Below are 15680 nucleotides of genomic sequence, written 5' to 3'. Positions count from 1 at the left end.
AGGAACTTCAGAAAAGTAAGCAAAGTCAAAAATCTGTTAATGTTTTAAGCTCTATCAACTGGAAACCAGTATTTTTTAAAGATGAAAAAGTTTTCTAATCAGAAACAGATGCTATCACTTGGGTAGAGAAATGGTGACATCTGCTGTTCATAAAAAAAAAAATCAACTGTCCTATAGAATATTGTGGTTCATTTCTGGAAATGTTACATTTCAGATTGACCAGGTGCTGCCATACAGTATAGGTTATTTTGTAAAGCAGGAACTGCACAGGAATTTGTGTAGACCTACCTTGAAAAGTTAGTCATTACAAGTGACAAATTAAACAAATTAACAGGCACCATATTGTATACAGAATATATATATATATATATATATATATATATATATATATATATATATATATATATATATATATATATATATATAACATTGAAATAAATTAATTCACTGGAATGATATCTATTTATTAATTAATCAGACATGATACTGACAATCTGAAAATCAGTCTGGCTAATCCATAACATATTTTCAAAGCACTGGTGAAATTACTCATTGTAAATAAAAACCTTTCCCGATTGCTAAAAAAACAAACTAAACAATGTGTACAGAATACTGCTGTATAACCCCATTTACAATCTCTAGCTACTTCAACCAGTATACTGTATCAAGAAAGGAAGATACAAGTTTCCTTTCTATAAAAACACTATCTGACTCTTAAGTGGCTACCGTTAGTCAAACATCAGTGCTGAACTGATATTGAACTATTCTAGCGAAACCATTCAGTGGTGTCTGCCAACTAGCCTGTGCCACTGTATTCAAACGATTTCCTCACTAACAATGTGTAGGGGGGTTGATTAGTATTCATTTATTCCACAGATTAAACCAGGGTGTAGTGATAGTTCCTGGGGCACATGGTGGCAAGTTACAACACAAAAAAGAAAAAAAAAAAAAAGACACAATCAAGACAAAACACAACAAAATGATACATTTCCACTAGGATTCTATAATGGTCAGATTCAAAGCTAACGAGTTGAGGGATAAGCAAGGATCAGTTTCCTTAACTTTTATTACATTGTTCCCTCTTTTCTTGTAATAAGAGAATACAACTGGTTGCAAAGCTTGGCTATCACTCTTTCGAAGGCTGCTATAGTTTGAAATTCTTCAGAGATACAGAAGCGTTGTACTCTTTTCATTTCATTGCTTGAATTCACCTGAATCGTGAACAAAGGAATCACACTGGGGTTTCAAAACATACAACAAAAGAACCAGTTTTTCTATCATCCAGAGTTCAACAACATACAGTGAAGACATGTCCTCATGATACAGTGTACACAGGGTGTATTCAAGTTTCAGAATGCAAATAGTGTATAATCAGAACTATGAAACTAGAACCTTCTTAAATCTGCTCCTTTTAATTTGATAAATTGATCAATACAGCAAAATAATTTAAAAGCTATCTCCTGCTTTTATTACATGTCAGAATACCACAAATAAAGTGATTTGTTCACAGCAGTAAACATTTAACTATTTCAGCGCTACATATCTTTATAGAAAGGTGACCTTAGGATGACCAATTAAGATTCCTACACTAAATAATAAATACATAAATCTGGTTAACAGATCTGCAGTTTTGAGTGGCCCTGTACAGAGGTGTGCAATGTTGTTTGTTACCTAATTGGAAGATCCAAAATTCAATTAATAATTCAATGGTAAATATGTTTTCCAGTTTTCAGACTGACAATTTTGGTATCTGAAGTTTCTCATTCACAATATCCTTTTCGGTATGAAAGGTAACAGTAACAATCTGAGCACTGTCCTAGCTTAAAACCTCAGGATGCACATTGATTCTCTTGAGGACCTCCTCTGGCATACAAAACACTGGGTTCACTTCTTTGATCTGTTCCTCTCCCATCAGTGATAGCCCAGCAATTCCAAACAGGGTATGAAAAGGATCCACCTAGCATGGACAAAAATAAATATACTTTAGTAAATGACAGAAGCAGCTTCCATAAGAAATGTGCAGTACAGTGCATTCTGTAAACAGAAATCAAATGTTTGATTGTTTAAAGGGTACAGACTGTTGTCCTTTTAAAGATCATTGCCGCAATTGCCAATAAAAACTGAACAAAAATCTGCGGATACTGTTTTTTGAAGATCACTAATGTTTTAAAAAAGGGAATGTGCATATAGAACTTCATTGGGAATGCAGAGTGAATGAATGTCTTTGCAGTCACCGGATCAGTCAAATAACATGCATCGATACTTTTTTAGTATACCATTTAGACAATCACATAAGATCCACCGAGATACAAATATCATTTCAGTTACAGTTTCCCATTCCTTGTATATACATACAGGACAGAGGAACTGAAAAACTAATAGAGAGAGAAATAGCCAGTGCAGTTGGAATTCACCATGACCTGCTCTGGAATTGTACCAGGACATTGCTGCTCCTCTTAAATTTGTGCAATGTATTTTTTTTTTAATATTTACACAGTATACAGAACCTCAGGTATGCATATTTGCTATTGGAGAGAACTCATTTGTTACAGTAGAGTACTTACCATATCTCCAGGCCTGTCAGCAAACCCCCCAGTCTCCTCATCCTGGCAGGCCAAGATAAATCTGCTTAGTTTGTTTTTGTCAATCCAGTGGATTCTTCCAATAATTTTCAATGAAGCAAGCACCCACCATGAATAACAAACATCTGGTAACTGCAATATTATAATAATAATAATAATATGAAAAGTTTGATTCCCTCTGGAAAGGGCAGACATGACTTATGAAAATGCTAAACAGAATGTTTTCTGGAATTCACGTTCAAATGAAAAAAGTTAATAACACTATCATTACAAATCAACATTTGTCTAATCGTAGTACAGTACTTCAGCAATACAAACGATTATACTTTTACAAAGCTAAAAAGATTTTTTTTTTTTTAAATAAAGCAGCACTGAAGATTATTTTCATTTTTGGATGCCTCCATACTGGACCTTTTATTGAAGCACTATTTTGTATATAAAATGGTAAAGACATTTTCTGTGCTCAATCAAAGCCAGATTTGACGACCGCTTGCCAGATTCAGTTGATTTTGCATTAATGGGTCTTCAAACTGTCTTTTCTAAAAACAGAATACCAATTATCTAGCTACCTTCTCTGGCCTCCCATTCAGCCCTCCAGATGGTAGCTGTCTTTCACACAGCCACCAACCAAGCAAGTCTGCTTTTATTTGGTGCAGCTGGCCTGTTATAGATAAAAATCCCGTACAGCAGTAAATCTGAAAAAAAACGAGCATCATAGTTATCAACATCATAGAAATCTTCACTCAGACATGACGCTGTCCATGTCTTTCTATAACATTAATAAAATATTTAATGAATTCACCTCCTACAAACAGTACTATTGCACTGATTCTTTAATAAAAGCATCCACAATCATTTTGCTACATATGCATTCACGGAGAGCAAGTACAGTTGCATGTTTTGGAAATAAATACATTATTAAATCCGAGAAGAAAAAGAAATAAGAATTGATAATGATGCTGCACACTGTATAATACACACCTGCCCTGCATGAGATTCGGAGCCTGGTCTGCAGCCAAACCCTCCATCAAAGTTCATACAGGACAAGACAAACTCTACAGCTTTCTCAACATTAATAGCATCCAGTTTTCCCTGAAAAACAGATTAATCATTACTGCATTCTGTATGGCTTCAATATAAAATAACAATGGATATAAAAGGAAAACAAGAACAACTGTGCTCCCTCGTTATCAGGGGGCTCTTCATACTGTGAAAGCTGTTACAGGATATGGCTCTCATTTGCCCCACCATGCCATTCCATATGCACTTTCATTCTTCTTAGAGGATGGTTCACACATATCAGTCTCTTAAAAGGATAAAGGGAGAGTACTGCAGTTTCTTTCCATTAAAATTTCTGTTTCCATTCAATTAAGGTACCTTACCAGCAAAGCAAGTGTTGCTACTGCACAGAAAGAGAACCTTGTGTCTATTTCACCTGTAAGAAAAAAAACATGTTTTAGTTTTAGTTTAAATGTATATGGGGATGGCATAAAGTTTCTGCGGTATATCCACACATCCATGTCTTATCTAGTTGGTTAACAGAACATGATAATTTTAATAATCACATATACTTGAAATTTAAACCTCACCCCATTTGTCCCCAGCAAAGGATCCATCTTCTTGTTGCAGTCCCTTCACATATTCAACAACTTTACCTACATCTATAGCACTGAGACTGTCATATAAACTAAGAATCTGGAGGAGAAAAAAAAAGGAATAAATGGTTAAAAAACTAATGGCAAGATTACTAAAAGAAAGTTCCCTTATGTCATATAAATAGTTTATTTAATGCTTTACAAACAAAAAATCTGAAATTTAACTCTAACTGCATTACAATGACATTAATCAGTATGGAAACACTGGATGTGCATTAATATTATACATCTTAAAATGTTAATTCGTGAAAACATTAAAGTATTTAATCTATTATTAACTGAAGTTATGTTTTTATGTTCTTTGATGTTATTATCCAAGGCAGCGAGATCTAATTAGCAACGCATTACGATCCAGGAGACACTGGGTTTAATGCCAGCACTGCCACTGACTAGTATGTCAGATGCTTCCTGAGAGAAAGGAATACATATAGAAAATGTTTTACCTGCACGGCACTAAGAGTATAAAGCAAGTGAGGATCGTGTCCTATGCTAGCACTGATCCCACCACAGTCATGCTGGCAAGCCTTGATGAATTCAGTGATTTCTTCCTTATCCATTCGATGGAGATGCCCCATAAGATCCATGACTGTTAAACCCCAATAGATGCCACTCATTCGCAAATATTCTGACATGGTATATTCCTGGAGGAGACAGAAACACCAGTGTTAGGGAAATATTGTTATATGAAGAAACTCAATTCACAGTTACAGTAACTCATGCATCCATACAAAAATGCAAACAATACCCATTAATGAGCTCTTTTGCCAATGCCCAGTGAATATTACACACAAGACACACCATTGCAGTAGATAAGTGAAGCACTTAAAATACTGAAACATTTAATTTAACTGATGTACAGTCTACATTTGAAAAATGTGTGGACAAATTTCGCCAACAAATAGTTAAATAAGCAAGTGCTAAAGTTCAAAAGAATCATGCAAGCAGTATACATGAAGACCTAAAGCATGCCAATAGTACTTCTACTATAGCACTGTACTTGATAACTTGATCTCAGCTACTCATTTGATACCTACGTAATCATCCTTCTTCGATCCATAAGCTGCTATGTAGTCTGCATGCTTCTCCAGCAGCAGTGTAGCTGGAACATCAGGTTTTATAACAACATCTTTAACTTGGGTACCCTGTAAAAATCAAAATAAACATTTAGGTTTCATTTTACCAGCTCCTTGTTAGCCAAAACACATTTAAAAATTAATGCTACCAAGGCATAGGCTTTTGTATTGCAGAAAACGTCTGGAACGACATAAACAAAAATATACAATAATAATAATAATAATACGAAGAAGAACAGCATTTTGTGCATGGGAGCACAGTTCTAAAGAGGCTCTGTTCGTGACAGGTTATGGATAATGTTTATATCTTAATTAACGATGCTATAGCTGACAAGCACATGTCATCAGTTTTTTAGACTTAAACCTGTGTTTTCAATTTGAACATGTATCCTTTGTTTTATAAATACATTATACTGTGTTTACTGTGGTATATTTAATATCGAAATAACAGAACAAACTCATAGAAACAAACTTGTTTTTTACTGAAACAATAAATGGTTACATGTAGAGTAAAAAAACGTAAGAGCTGGCTGTGCTAATGCTCTCAGACCAGGACTCAGCTAAGTAACACAGAGCATGCAAGCTGCAGCATGCTATTTCCTACATTACACCTGGACACAATTAAAGGGGCGTCAGCAATTCCCTACACAAGACTTGCAAAATATCTTAAATATAAAATGTTCATTGCAGTCATCAGCTGCATAGATCACCTATTCAACAGAATGAGGCAACAAAGAAGTCAGTACTAACATACCTTACTGTTTTACTATCACTGCAGTGTCTCAACAAGTTGTTATGTTTTAAGCAGTTTTTGGCCAAAGAGCCATTGACTCCTAAGGCAAAAAGTTAGTCTGAATCCATGTCTAGACTGCTGGTTAACAAAAAAAAAAAAACATCGTCTGAATAAATAAACAGCTATTATTAAGTTAAACTGTGTTGTTTCTTTTTGTAGCCAATAATTAGCTTTATATATGAATCATATACAAAATTACACAACATACTACAGTTTGGCCTTGACTTGGGTTTAGTGGCCTTGGTGCATTCTACAACTGTATTGAACTGAAGGCCATTTTGGCCTTGCCCTTGCCCTTCTTGTTGCCAATTTAGAGCCCTGCAGTACAATCTAGCAGTAAAGAACACACACACACACACATACATACATATATATATATATATATATATATATATATATATATATATATATATATAATACATGGATGAAGGCTATATTTGCATCCTGAGCCATTCTAAAAAAGGGCATAATACCACATTAATTTATGACGTCACAGAAACCTTAGATGTAATTATTTTCCTGTAACTCACTGAAGCCCATCTATTTTATATATATATATATATATATATATATATATATATATATATATATATATATATATATATATATATATATTATTATTATTTATTATTATTATTTATTTCTTAGCAGACGCCCTTATCCAGGGCGACTTACAATTATATATATATATATATATATATATATATACATACACACACACACACACACACAACGTGGGCCCTGATTAAATGTAATTATGGGTGCCCCCATGCAGCATTATACAGCAATAACTGCGTCATTAACTTTAACTTAATTCAGTTCATAAAAACACTGATCAAACACGTTATTAATGCTGCATGACTCACTGCATGACATTTTAAAAAGGCTAGATAACCACAAACATAGATGCCAACGAGTTGGTCCAGTTTCCTAAAACTGGTGAACGAGTAAATAAATAATGTACATCACTGTTGCTTTTTCATTCTAAATACAATTTATTTTTCTTCTTTTGTTCTCCGTTGGATAATATATATGTATTTTTTAAAAATAATAATAAAAATAATTAACATAATTATCGTTGTCGAGTCAAATTTATTGCACAGAAAAAACACATATCTGGAACGAGTTCAAGTATACTAAAGCACTACTGTTCATGTTGTAAATCGTACTTTCTAAACAGTAAACCAAAAAAAAAAAAAAAAAAACTTACACTACAAAACAATAGCATTTGAATCGGTGATCAACAAGAGCACAGACATATTGGCAGGGTAGTAGTGTCCGTGATCCGAGTGACAGACACCAGTACACATCTACCGTATTTACAAAAACATCTTATCAGTTTTGACCTCTTCACTAATTAGCATGACGGACCGGTTAAATATCGTCATTCGTTTATTTTGTGATTTTAAAATAGACGCCAATGACAGTGAATGTACAAAATATCGTTTCCCGTACATTATAATCCATTGACTATTCCGATGTAAGCCAACGGCAACATAAACAAATACCGGTATACAATATTTACCACTTAAAAGTAACTGTTATTGTACCCTCGTTTTACTTGCACATGCTACTGCAAACTCGTTTTTAGATGGTCACTTTTTCAATATTATTATTATATATAAAAAAAAATGAACACACCCTACCATTCTTAGATGCTGCCCCTAAATTGTCGCTACAAGTCGCACTTTTTGTACGTCAGAACAAAGGAGGCGAGGACAGGCAGGTCGAACAACTTCTGGTTTCCTATTTCAGAGTAGGGTCGCGTGATCTATTCTAGAGCGTTACAAATATGATAATAGTAGACAGTAAACTAAATAGCTGCTGCGGATGTTGAATAATTTTGTTCGCCACCATGTCTCGGCTCCCCGAGCTGATTACGGTGGAGCCACAATGGCGTCAGCTTCCAAACCTTCCCTACAGTTAACAAATGAAGAGGCATTATAGCCAGTATTAATACAGTAATCAATAATGTAATAACATGCCTTCCAGGGCATGTAAACATATTGTAAGTGTGACCCAAACAGCAACAGGAATATCACTTCCTGGGGGTGTTGGTTATACTTCTTTATATGTTTATTGAACTACAATAAAATACCCTTGTCAATTACCAAAGAGTTGCTGGCCCTCACTAAACTCTAGTTGATGTTTATAATAACAAGGCCAGTAGTTCGGGACAAACGCCAATCACAAAATGTTTTAGTATAAATATTTATAGTGGAGAATGTGATTGCATATACACATTAATTTGGAATCAAACCTAACTTGGTTTGAGGGCTCGCCCACTGGACAAGGCAAAGAACACCATTGACAAAAACCTAGAAATTGTTTTTAAGGTGGAGATGGGGAAGGTGATGGGTTATGATGAAATCAAAATGCGACTGAGAGGTAAGTGAAGAGGGTATTTATAGTACTAACAAGCTTACTTAGCTAATGTGTAACTCAAATGATTCCATTTGTTGACGCGGAGCTTGGTGTCTGACCCTCCTCCCAAACTTTAGTTAATAACTTCTTTTAACAGTTCTCTCTTTACAAAGCTGTGTAGCACATCAACAGCAGGTGTAACTCAACAAACATTTCCATTGACACAGCACAGTGCATTATCCCAATACATAATGTAAACACTCAAATCTTTGTTAAAATGTACAAATGTAACACTGGTGAAAATATGAGTTTACGTTTTTGTCACTTGCGTTAGCTTTTTACCTTTTAACATGCTTCACCTTAGTGCTCAGAGTTAGTGAGACATAATTTAGTTTGCAGTAGCTGTGACCATATGAACATGAGCAATCCTCAAATGGATGTTTAATTAGACCATAACACAAGTACCAATAGGGCAGTTATAAAAACACAGACACAAACATTGTTTATATTTATTTAAATTACACAAATTGTTTTGTTTTTTTCAGTTACATCACAGAACTGAAAACCACTTACCAATACATTGAGTTTTGTTCATAGATAAAACAAAACAAAGCATTTAGATATATCAGCATTGATCCAAATGTTTTTCCTGATGTATTTGGTATGCATATAGGCACTTCATTTCTAATTGAATAAAATCAAAATATGCTTTTATGGAAGACCATTAACCCTTTAAAAGAGGTAACAATTTTAAATTTAGATGGAAAGTCATGTAGTTTACATACATTAAAAAAAAAAAAACCACAGCATTAAATGGGAAGACAAACATTGATGCTCAGGTAGTTCCTATTACTGTTTGTATCTTGCGATGTGTTCACGTGCAATAATCAACCTCTGGATCTGAGCAGTGCCTTCATAGATCTGAAAGAAATCATTCTGTTAATTCAGATGTGTCCAGTGAAACTTCTCTTTCAACAAAAGTTAATATTGTTTTGTTAAAAAAAAAAAAAAAAAAAATGTACTGATCTACACAATTTGCCAGATTAAAGACTTTGTTTTAACAAAATACAAATGCATTAACAAACCGCCAACCATGAACGTTATTTTTAATAACACCATAAACACAAACCAAGTCATATGATGAAGTTAATGTATGATGTTTTCAATATTTAACCCAGTATTTGAATGTTAGATGTTTATACAAATACAACAAACTTTACATTGTGCTGTACAATAAAGTGCTAAAATGTTTTATCAAAAGTTTTAGGTGATATGCCAGTCATTTAATACTATACCTAGTTATAAAAACGGTTTCACAGTAGTAATGATTTAAAATATGGTTACCTGGTAAATTTTGGCATCTCTCATCAGTTTCTCAACGGGGTATTCACTGTTAAACCCATTTCCTCCAAAAACCTGGACAGCATCACTGGCAACTTGGTTTGCAATGTCACCAGCGAATGCCTTAGCAATGGAGGCATAGTATGTGTTCCTTCGCCCTTCATCCACTTCCCAGGCAGCCCTCTGATAAGCTATTCTGGCCAGCTCGACTTTCATAGCCATCTCTGCCAGTAAGAATGAGACTGCCTGGTGCTATTTCAGAGAGAATGACAAACATAAGGTTATTAAATCTTACGGTTCTCTTTAAATGATTATTCAGAGTACGAGAATGATCAATTAACATCATATCCAGCTTAAACGAAGGAACCACAGTTACAGTTGGACTACAGAGGCTAGTGGACAAATGGACTTGTCAATATTGTATTGTGAGCTGTTCAAAGAATGTTATGTTTCTTTCGTGGGTGTCATTTTATACAATAACATTATCGAGGACAACACAAAAATACTTACTTCTGCAATGAATTTTCCAAAAGTCTTCCTTTCCAAAGCATACTTTGTTGCTTCATCCAATGCTCTCTGTGCCAGTCCTGTTGCACCAGCTGCAACCTGTAATTGAGTTAGTCTGTTACTGCATGAAACAATCACTTTAAAAAGATAGACGAACGGAAAGCCTCATTTTAGGATGTCTGACCTAAGTTAACTACAGTGTACCTACATGAAATTCACAAATAAAGTTTCAATTACACTACTGTGCCTTTCTATTTATACAAATATTTTGAAATTGCTGTACTCACCGGAGGTCTGGTTTTATCAAAGGCTCCCATGGCAATTTTAAACCCAGCTCCTTCTCCGATAAGCACGTTTTCCTTAGGTACTCTTACATCTTCAAATGTAATACCTCTTGTGTCAGAGCAGCGCTGGCCCATATTCATTTCCTAAAAGTACACAAAACAGGATGGTTAAATATCAGTTATCTATGCAGTATTTTATTATTATTATTATTTAAAAGATGAAGACTGAATCAGTGAAAAACAGATTCTCATCTGTTTTACATTCTCTAGTTACCTATCAAGCATGCCTGCCGGTTTAAAAAAGGCTTCAACATTTCTCTTTCACCATTTACTTCATTAAATAAACTTTGTTTTGTTTTTGTGTGATTACTTCTTATAAGTATGTAGTCTTTCTACCTTTCTTCCAACTTGGATTCCAGGGGTATCAGCATCCACAATGAAGCCGGTGAAAGCTTTGTTTGCTGGGGTTTTGGGATCCGAATCGGAACGAGCCAGGAGGAAATACCTGTATACATACAAAAGGAAACAGTTTGTTTTCTCTCATTTGAGTTTTTTGGTCCTGTTCGCTGTGTTGTCAAACATCAAGCTACATATTCAAAGAGGCACACAGAATACAGTATGCCTCATACAGTAGAAGCACTTGCATACAGGACTTACCAGTTAGCTTTGCCACCATTTGTGATCCACATCTTCTGCCCATTAATGATATACTCGTCACCCTTTCTCTCTGCCCTGGTCTTAATCCCCGCCACATCTGAACCAGCTCCTGGCTCTGTCACACAGTACGCCTTTGAGATAAAACAAAAAATGGAGTTCAAAACACAGTTTTCCGTTTCTTTACATGTGATCTACTTATTTATCTACATTTTGTTAAAAGCTTTTGCATTACTGTATTTATCTTCACATACGCTGACCCATGCAGCAATTCTGGAGTATGTAAGTGAATGTGTTCAATATTAAGTTAAACAGTGTGCATCAAACAATTGGGGATCCTAGCCCAAGCAAAATGGAATAACACATTATAACACTGTCTGCCATAATAATATACGTTTCCAGAACACTTACACACATCAGAGGTTCCTCCGTCATTCTTCCCAAGTATTTATTTTGCTGCTGTTCACTGCCTGCAATGATGACTGGCATTTGCTTAAATAAAAAAACAAACACAATAAATACTAGTACAACTTGTGTATCATTTCCTTTACAGATGTTTCTTTGGAAGAATGTAACTTACTCCCAAAGAATTTGCTTCAATAGCAGTTTGAACACCAGTACACCCGTATGCTATCTCCTCTGTTATGAGGCATGCATCAAAAATGCCCAGTCCAATGCCACCTACAACAATGAGAAAAGAACATTAAATATATATATCTTCAGCTCCCAGGGATGGATTGTTGAATAATCAGAATGCAAACTGAATTACACAATAAATAATTAAAGATACAGTACCGCATTTTTCGGGAATGTGAGAATTCATCAGACCCAACTCCCAGGCTCTCTTGATAAGAGGTACAGGATACTAAAAGAAAAGAAAATACAATGAATGACACTTTATTAGCATGTTAATTACAAAAACAGAAAAGTTAAAAGTATTAGCATTCTGCAATATTTACCACTTTTAAAGAAAACAAAACTATGTTAAATTTTTTTTTCTTTCTCTAATGCTTCGGACAGTAAGATACCAAAAAGGATTTAAAACACTGAGCAGCAGCCCCATGCATCTCTATTACTATGTGTTAGAGCACAGGATTTCTGCGCAACAACTCCACATGGAATAGTAGAATACAGCACTTACCTCTCCAGTTCTGTCATAATGGGGCGCAGCAGGGACTACCTCCTCTCGGGCAAATTTTCTAGCGGTAGCTTTAAACTCTTTCTGCTGTTCGGTGAGCTCTGCAAACATAATTGTTCTGGACATTAATTAATAGAAACCACATTTATAAAATCAGACATACACTGGTATACATTCACAATGCATAAAAGTATCATTTAAATGTTACTGAAAAATATGAAGAGAAGTGAAACATCCACAATTGCAAAAGTTTTACTTACCAAAATTAAAACCACCTTGAGTCAGCTTAGCTGCACTTGGGGCTGCCCGAGCACTGGTATTCTGCAATCTCAATCCTGTCAGAGTGCTGGCTCTGAACAGCTGTAGCAAGAGGCGAATTAAGTATTCAGTGAGGTGTCAGATATTGGTGGTATCCTAATGCTAGTTAAACTGAAAGAGGAAAGGCCAGTCCCACAAAATGTACTTTTATTTCTTTAGAACGCTTGTCTGGCAGTGACAGTGTTATCGCGCGACTTGCAATTAAATATCTACAGGTTCACAGTACATAATGATGTCATCATTTTGGTCATATATAAATACCAGTGGGCCACACTTACTAAACTTTAGCTCCACTTTTAACTATAAATACCATTCCAATTCCCATTTCGCAGCTAAAAGGAAACCAAACCACCGAGGTAAAATAGATGATCATGTGTTGCAATTTCGCCGTGGACAGGAACCAAACTTTCAAATCTTGCATTTAGGATTATAAACTTCACGCTGGCATATTTACCCCCCCAAAAAAGCCTTTAATAAATAATGTCATTTGAAGAAGCAGATGTATTAGGACTGCATTACACAGACTGACTGCACTGAACAAAAGCAACACTGTGTCAGACCAGAACCAAGGGTGGCCGCCTGACCTTGTACACAATGCGATAATTTAAATACATGTACAGTAGATTGTGGCCAACGCATATCTAACTGAGGGCAGAAACTAGCAATACCCGCGTGTAACCTTTTATTTGAATCAGACAACTTAATATGTACAGTAAAATCTGCTACAATGTACAAAATTGTTTACAAAAAATATACGCACAGCACAAGTAAACAAGGCATTACATACTTTATACAGCAGAAAGCAGAAAACAGAAACAACATGACATTTGTTTACTTAAGATTTTAATATTGTAAAATAATAATGCAAACATAATGTATTATAATTTACCTTGCTTAAATTCAACATCTCTGTAATTTCCGGCGATAGTGTTGTCTGACGAAACCTTGATAGTCTAAATCCCTGGGCCTGCTCGAGCTCCACATTTATAGCCAATTACAGCCGTTCCTCCTGTCACGTGAAATCAGAGCCTGGATGACTTTTCCCCTAGTTTCCCTGTTAATTAATATTGATTTTGTGAACCAGTGCATCTAGCCGAATTTGGTTGTTTTGTCTATGGCGGGTTGGAGGTTATAACATTGTTGCAACGAGTCGTTAAGATTTTAAATTAAAGAAAATGTATACTTTTTGTGTTAGGTTTGAATTAAAAATAAGGAGCTAACTTTTTTTTTTTTTTTTACATTATCAGTAAAACAGAATACAAACTAACGTGATCTTGTTTCAAAAGCAACGCTTTTCCAAGAGTTTAAAAAACCAAGTCGGCACAATATAACTTTAAACATCATGGGACATCACGTGACCAAAAATATATATATCACACGCGCGCTCCCCTTATGTTTTTTTCTGGAGCTCTGCATCCAATAAAATTACAAATCCCACAAACGCTGGGGGGGGTGTCATCATGAAGAGGTACATTATCATTCTGTATTCCTGTAGCTGCTACGCAAACTCCCCCCTTACTCCAAAGATAGAATTACCTTGTCTCAAACTGACGGTTTTCCATCCACTGCAAATTCTAGCGAGTCAAAGGCAACTCCCCGTGACGTTTCGTGATGTCATAGCCTAATTTGCATATGTCGCTACGTTTTGGCCCTGTTACCACATATGCAGTTCACACAACCTTTGCATGCGTAAAATGGACTTACAAAGGAAAAAATATAGAACCTGCAGCACTGTTTTCGCATATTTTCTCACTAGTTTAAAAGGTTGCTTATTCTATTTCTGCGCTTTTGTTAGAAGTCTTCCTATTTTTTGTAGCACAGTGTACTAGGATGCATACTACTAAACTGCATAATCAGAAAGAAAAAAAAAACAGTTGTATTATTATAAAGCCATTTAAAAAGCACGTGTGTTTATACTATATATATATATATATATATATATATATATATATATATATATATATATATATATATATATATATATATAATGGACGCTCTTATTAAGAAAAAAGACAATTAAACATTCAGTTTGCTTAACTTAATTTCAAAGCTGAGGGGAACACAGAGCCACTAAATCGCAAATAGGTTTCAGGCCACTGCATGGCGCACCAGTGGAGACTTGAGGAGACTAGTGGCGCCAAATCAGCCAATCAAAAGCCCACTTTTAAAATGAGACAAAATAATTACTGAATAAAGAATACAAAGATTAACAAATTCGTACAGTTTAATAACATAATACACATTCAAACAACGCACACACTAGGAAATTAAGTTTCTACCACTTCATTTATCAGTAGTCTAACATAAAATAAAATGCATTTTATATAGTGCTAACACGTTTCTTGCTCTTATGTACTTACCTTTTTTTTGGGGCAGTATTCTTAAACAAAATAGCTTTTTTTTTAATAGACCTTTTTTGAGGGTGGTGTTTATTTTTTTAATTGAAATTAAACTTAAAACGTAAACAAATCAAGTGCAGATACATCATCATATACGTTAAGTAATTGTAAAAAGAATTGTATTTATTTGCTCCGGGTCTAACGTGTTTTTATCATCAGAGCATGCCAATTAAAGAATTTGACGTCACTGGAATGCAAAATAAGGGCGCTAGGACCAGAAATAGTCTCGTTACGCTTTTCCATGCAAGTGTCGAATAAAATATAGCAGCGGGTAAAAAATAAAACCACCTCTAGCGAGCGAGCTTGTCATATGAGTAAACACTTCTTAAAAGTCGACTTATCGCTCTATAAATGGATGGAAAGCGCACTTTAAACCGTTTTCCATAGTGTTTGTCGCATATATTTTTTTATTCGCATAAGTTTCACCGAACTTAAAAGTTGGATTGAAAAAGAAATAACATAACAATTGGAAATTAATGGTATGCCTGTCTCTCTTTATTTCACCTTAATTTACAAATAAATATGTGTAGATGTATTCCTTTAGAATAATTGACATGTTAAACCAGATCACA

The 15680-nt window shown here is 34.9% G+C and overlaps 2 protein-coding genes across 2 annotated transcripts; both read right to left on the bottom strand.

The window, feature by feature from the left end:
• Positions 1-448: 448 nt before the first annotated feature.
• rabggtb (Rab geranylgeranyltransferase subunit beta) lies at positions 449-7897 on the bottom strand. The gene is made up of 9 exons (XM_034028137.3): positions 7750-7897; positions 5272-5379; positions 4681-4878; positions 4172-4277; positions 3965-4017; positions 3564-3674; positions 3152-3277; positions 2565-2714; positions 449-1957 (listed from the first exon to the last, which is right to left on the bottom strand). Exons 1-9 carry the CDS (start codon positions 7750-7752, stop codon positions 1817-1819), a joined length of 996 nt encoding a protein of 331 aa, XP_033884028.1. The 5' UTR covers positions 7753-7897; the 3' UTR covers positions 449-1816.
• A 1065-nt stretch (positions 7898-8962) lies between these two features.
• LOC117416830 (medium-chain specific acyl-CoA dehydrogenase, mitochondrial-like) lies at positions 8963-13861 on the bottom strand. Its single transcript, XM_034924679.2, has 12 exons — positions 13599-13861; positions 12652-12751; positions 12395-12492; positions 12049-12118; positions 11834-11934; positions 11665-11745; positions 11257-11387; positions 10996-11104; positions 10603-10743; positions 10319-10414; positions 9812-10060; positions 8963-9388 (listed from the first exon to the last, which is right to left on the bottom strand). Exons 1-12 carry the CDS (start codon positions 13614-13616, stop codon positions 9317-9319), a joined length of 1266 nt encoding a protein of 421 aa, XP_034780570.1. The 5' UTR covers positions 13617-13861; the 3' UTR covers positions 8963-9316.
• Positions 13862-15680: the final 1819 nt, after the last annotated feature.

This window comes from Acipenser ruthenus, chromosome 12, assembly GCF_902713425.1.
Source record: "Acipenser ruthenus chromosome 12, fAciRut3.2 maternal haplotype, whole genome shotgun sequence".
Classification (NCBI taxonomy): Eukaryota; Metazoa; Chordata; class Actinopteri; order Acipenseriformes; family Acipenseridae; genus Acipenser; species Acipenser ruthenus.
Note: the sequence above shows the minus strand (reverse complement) of the source record. Positions and strands in the feature narration are given on the sequence as shown.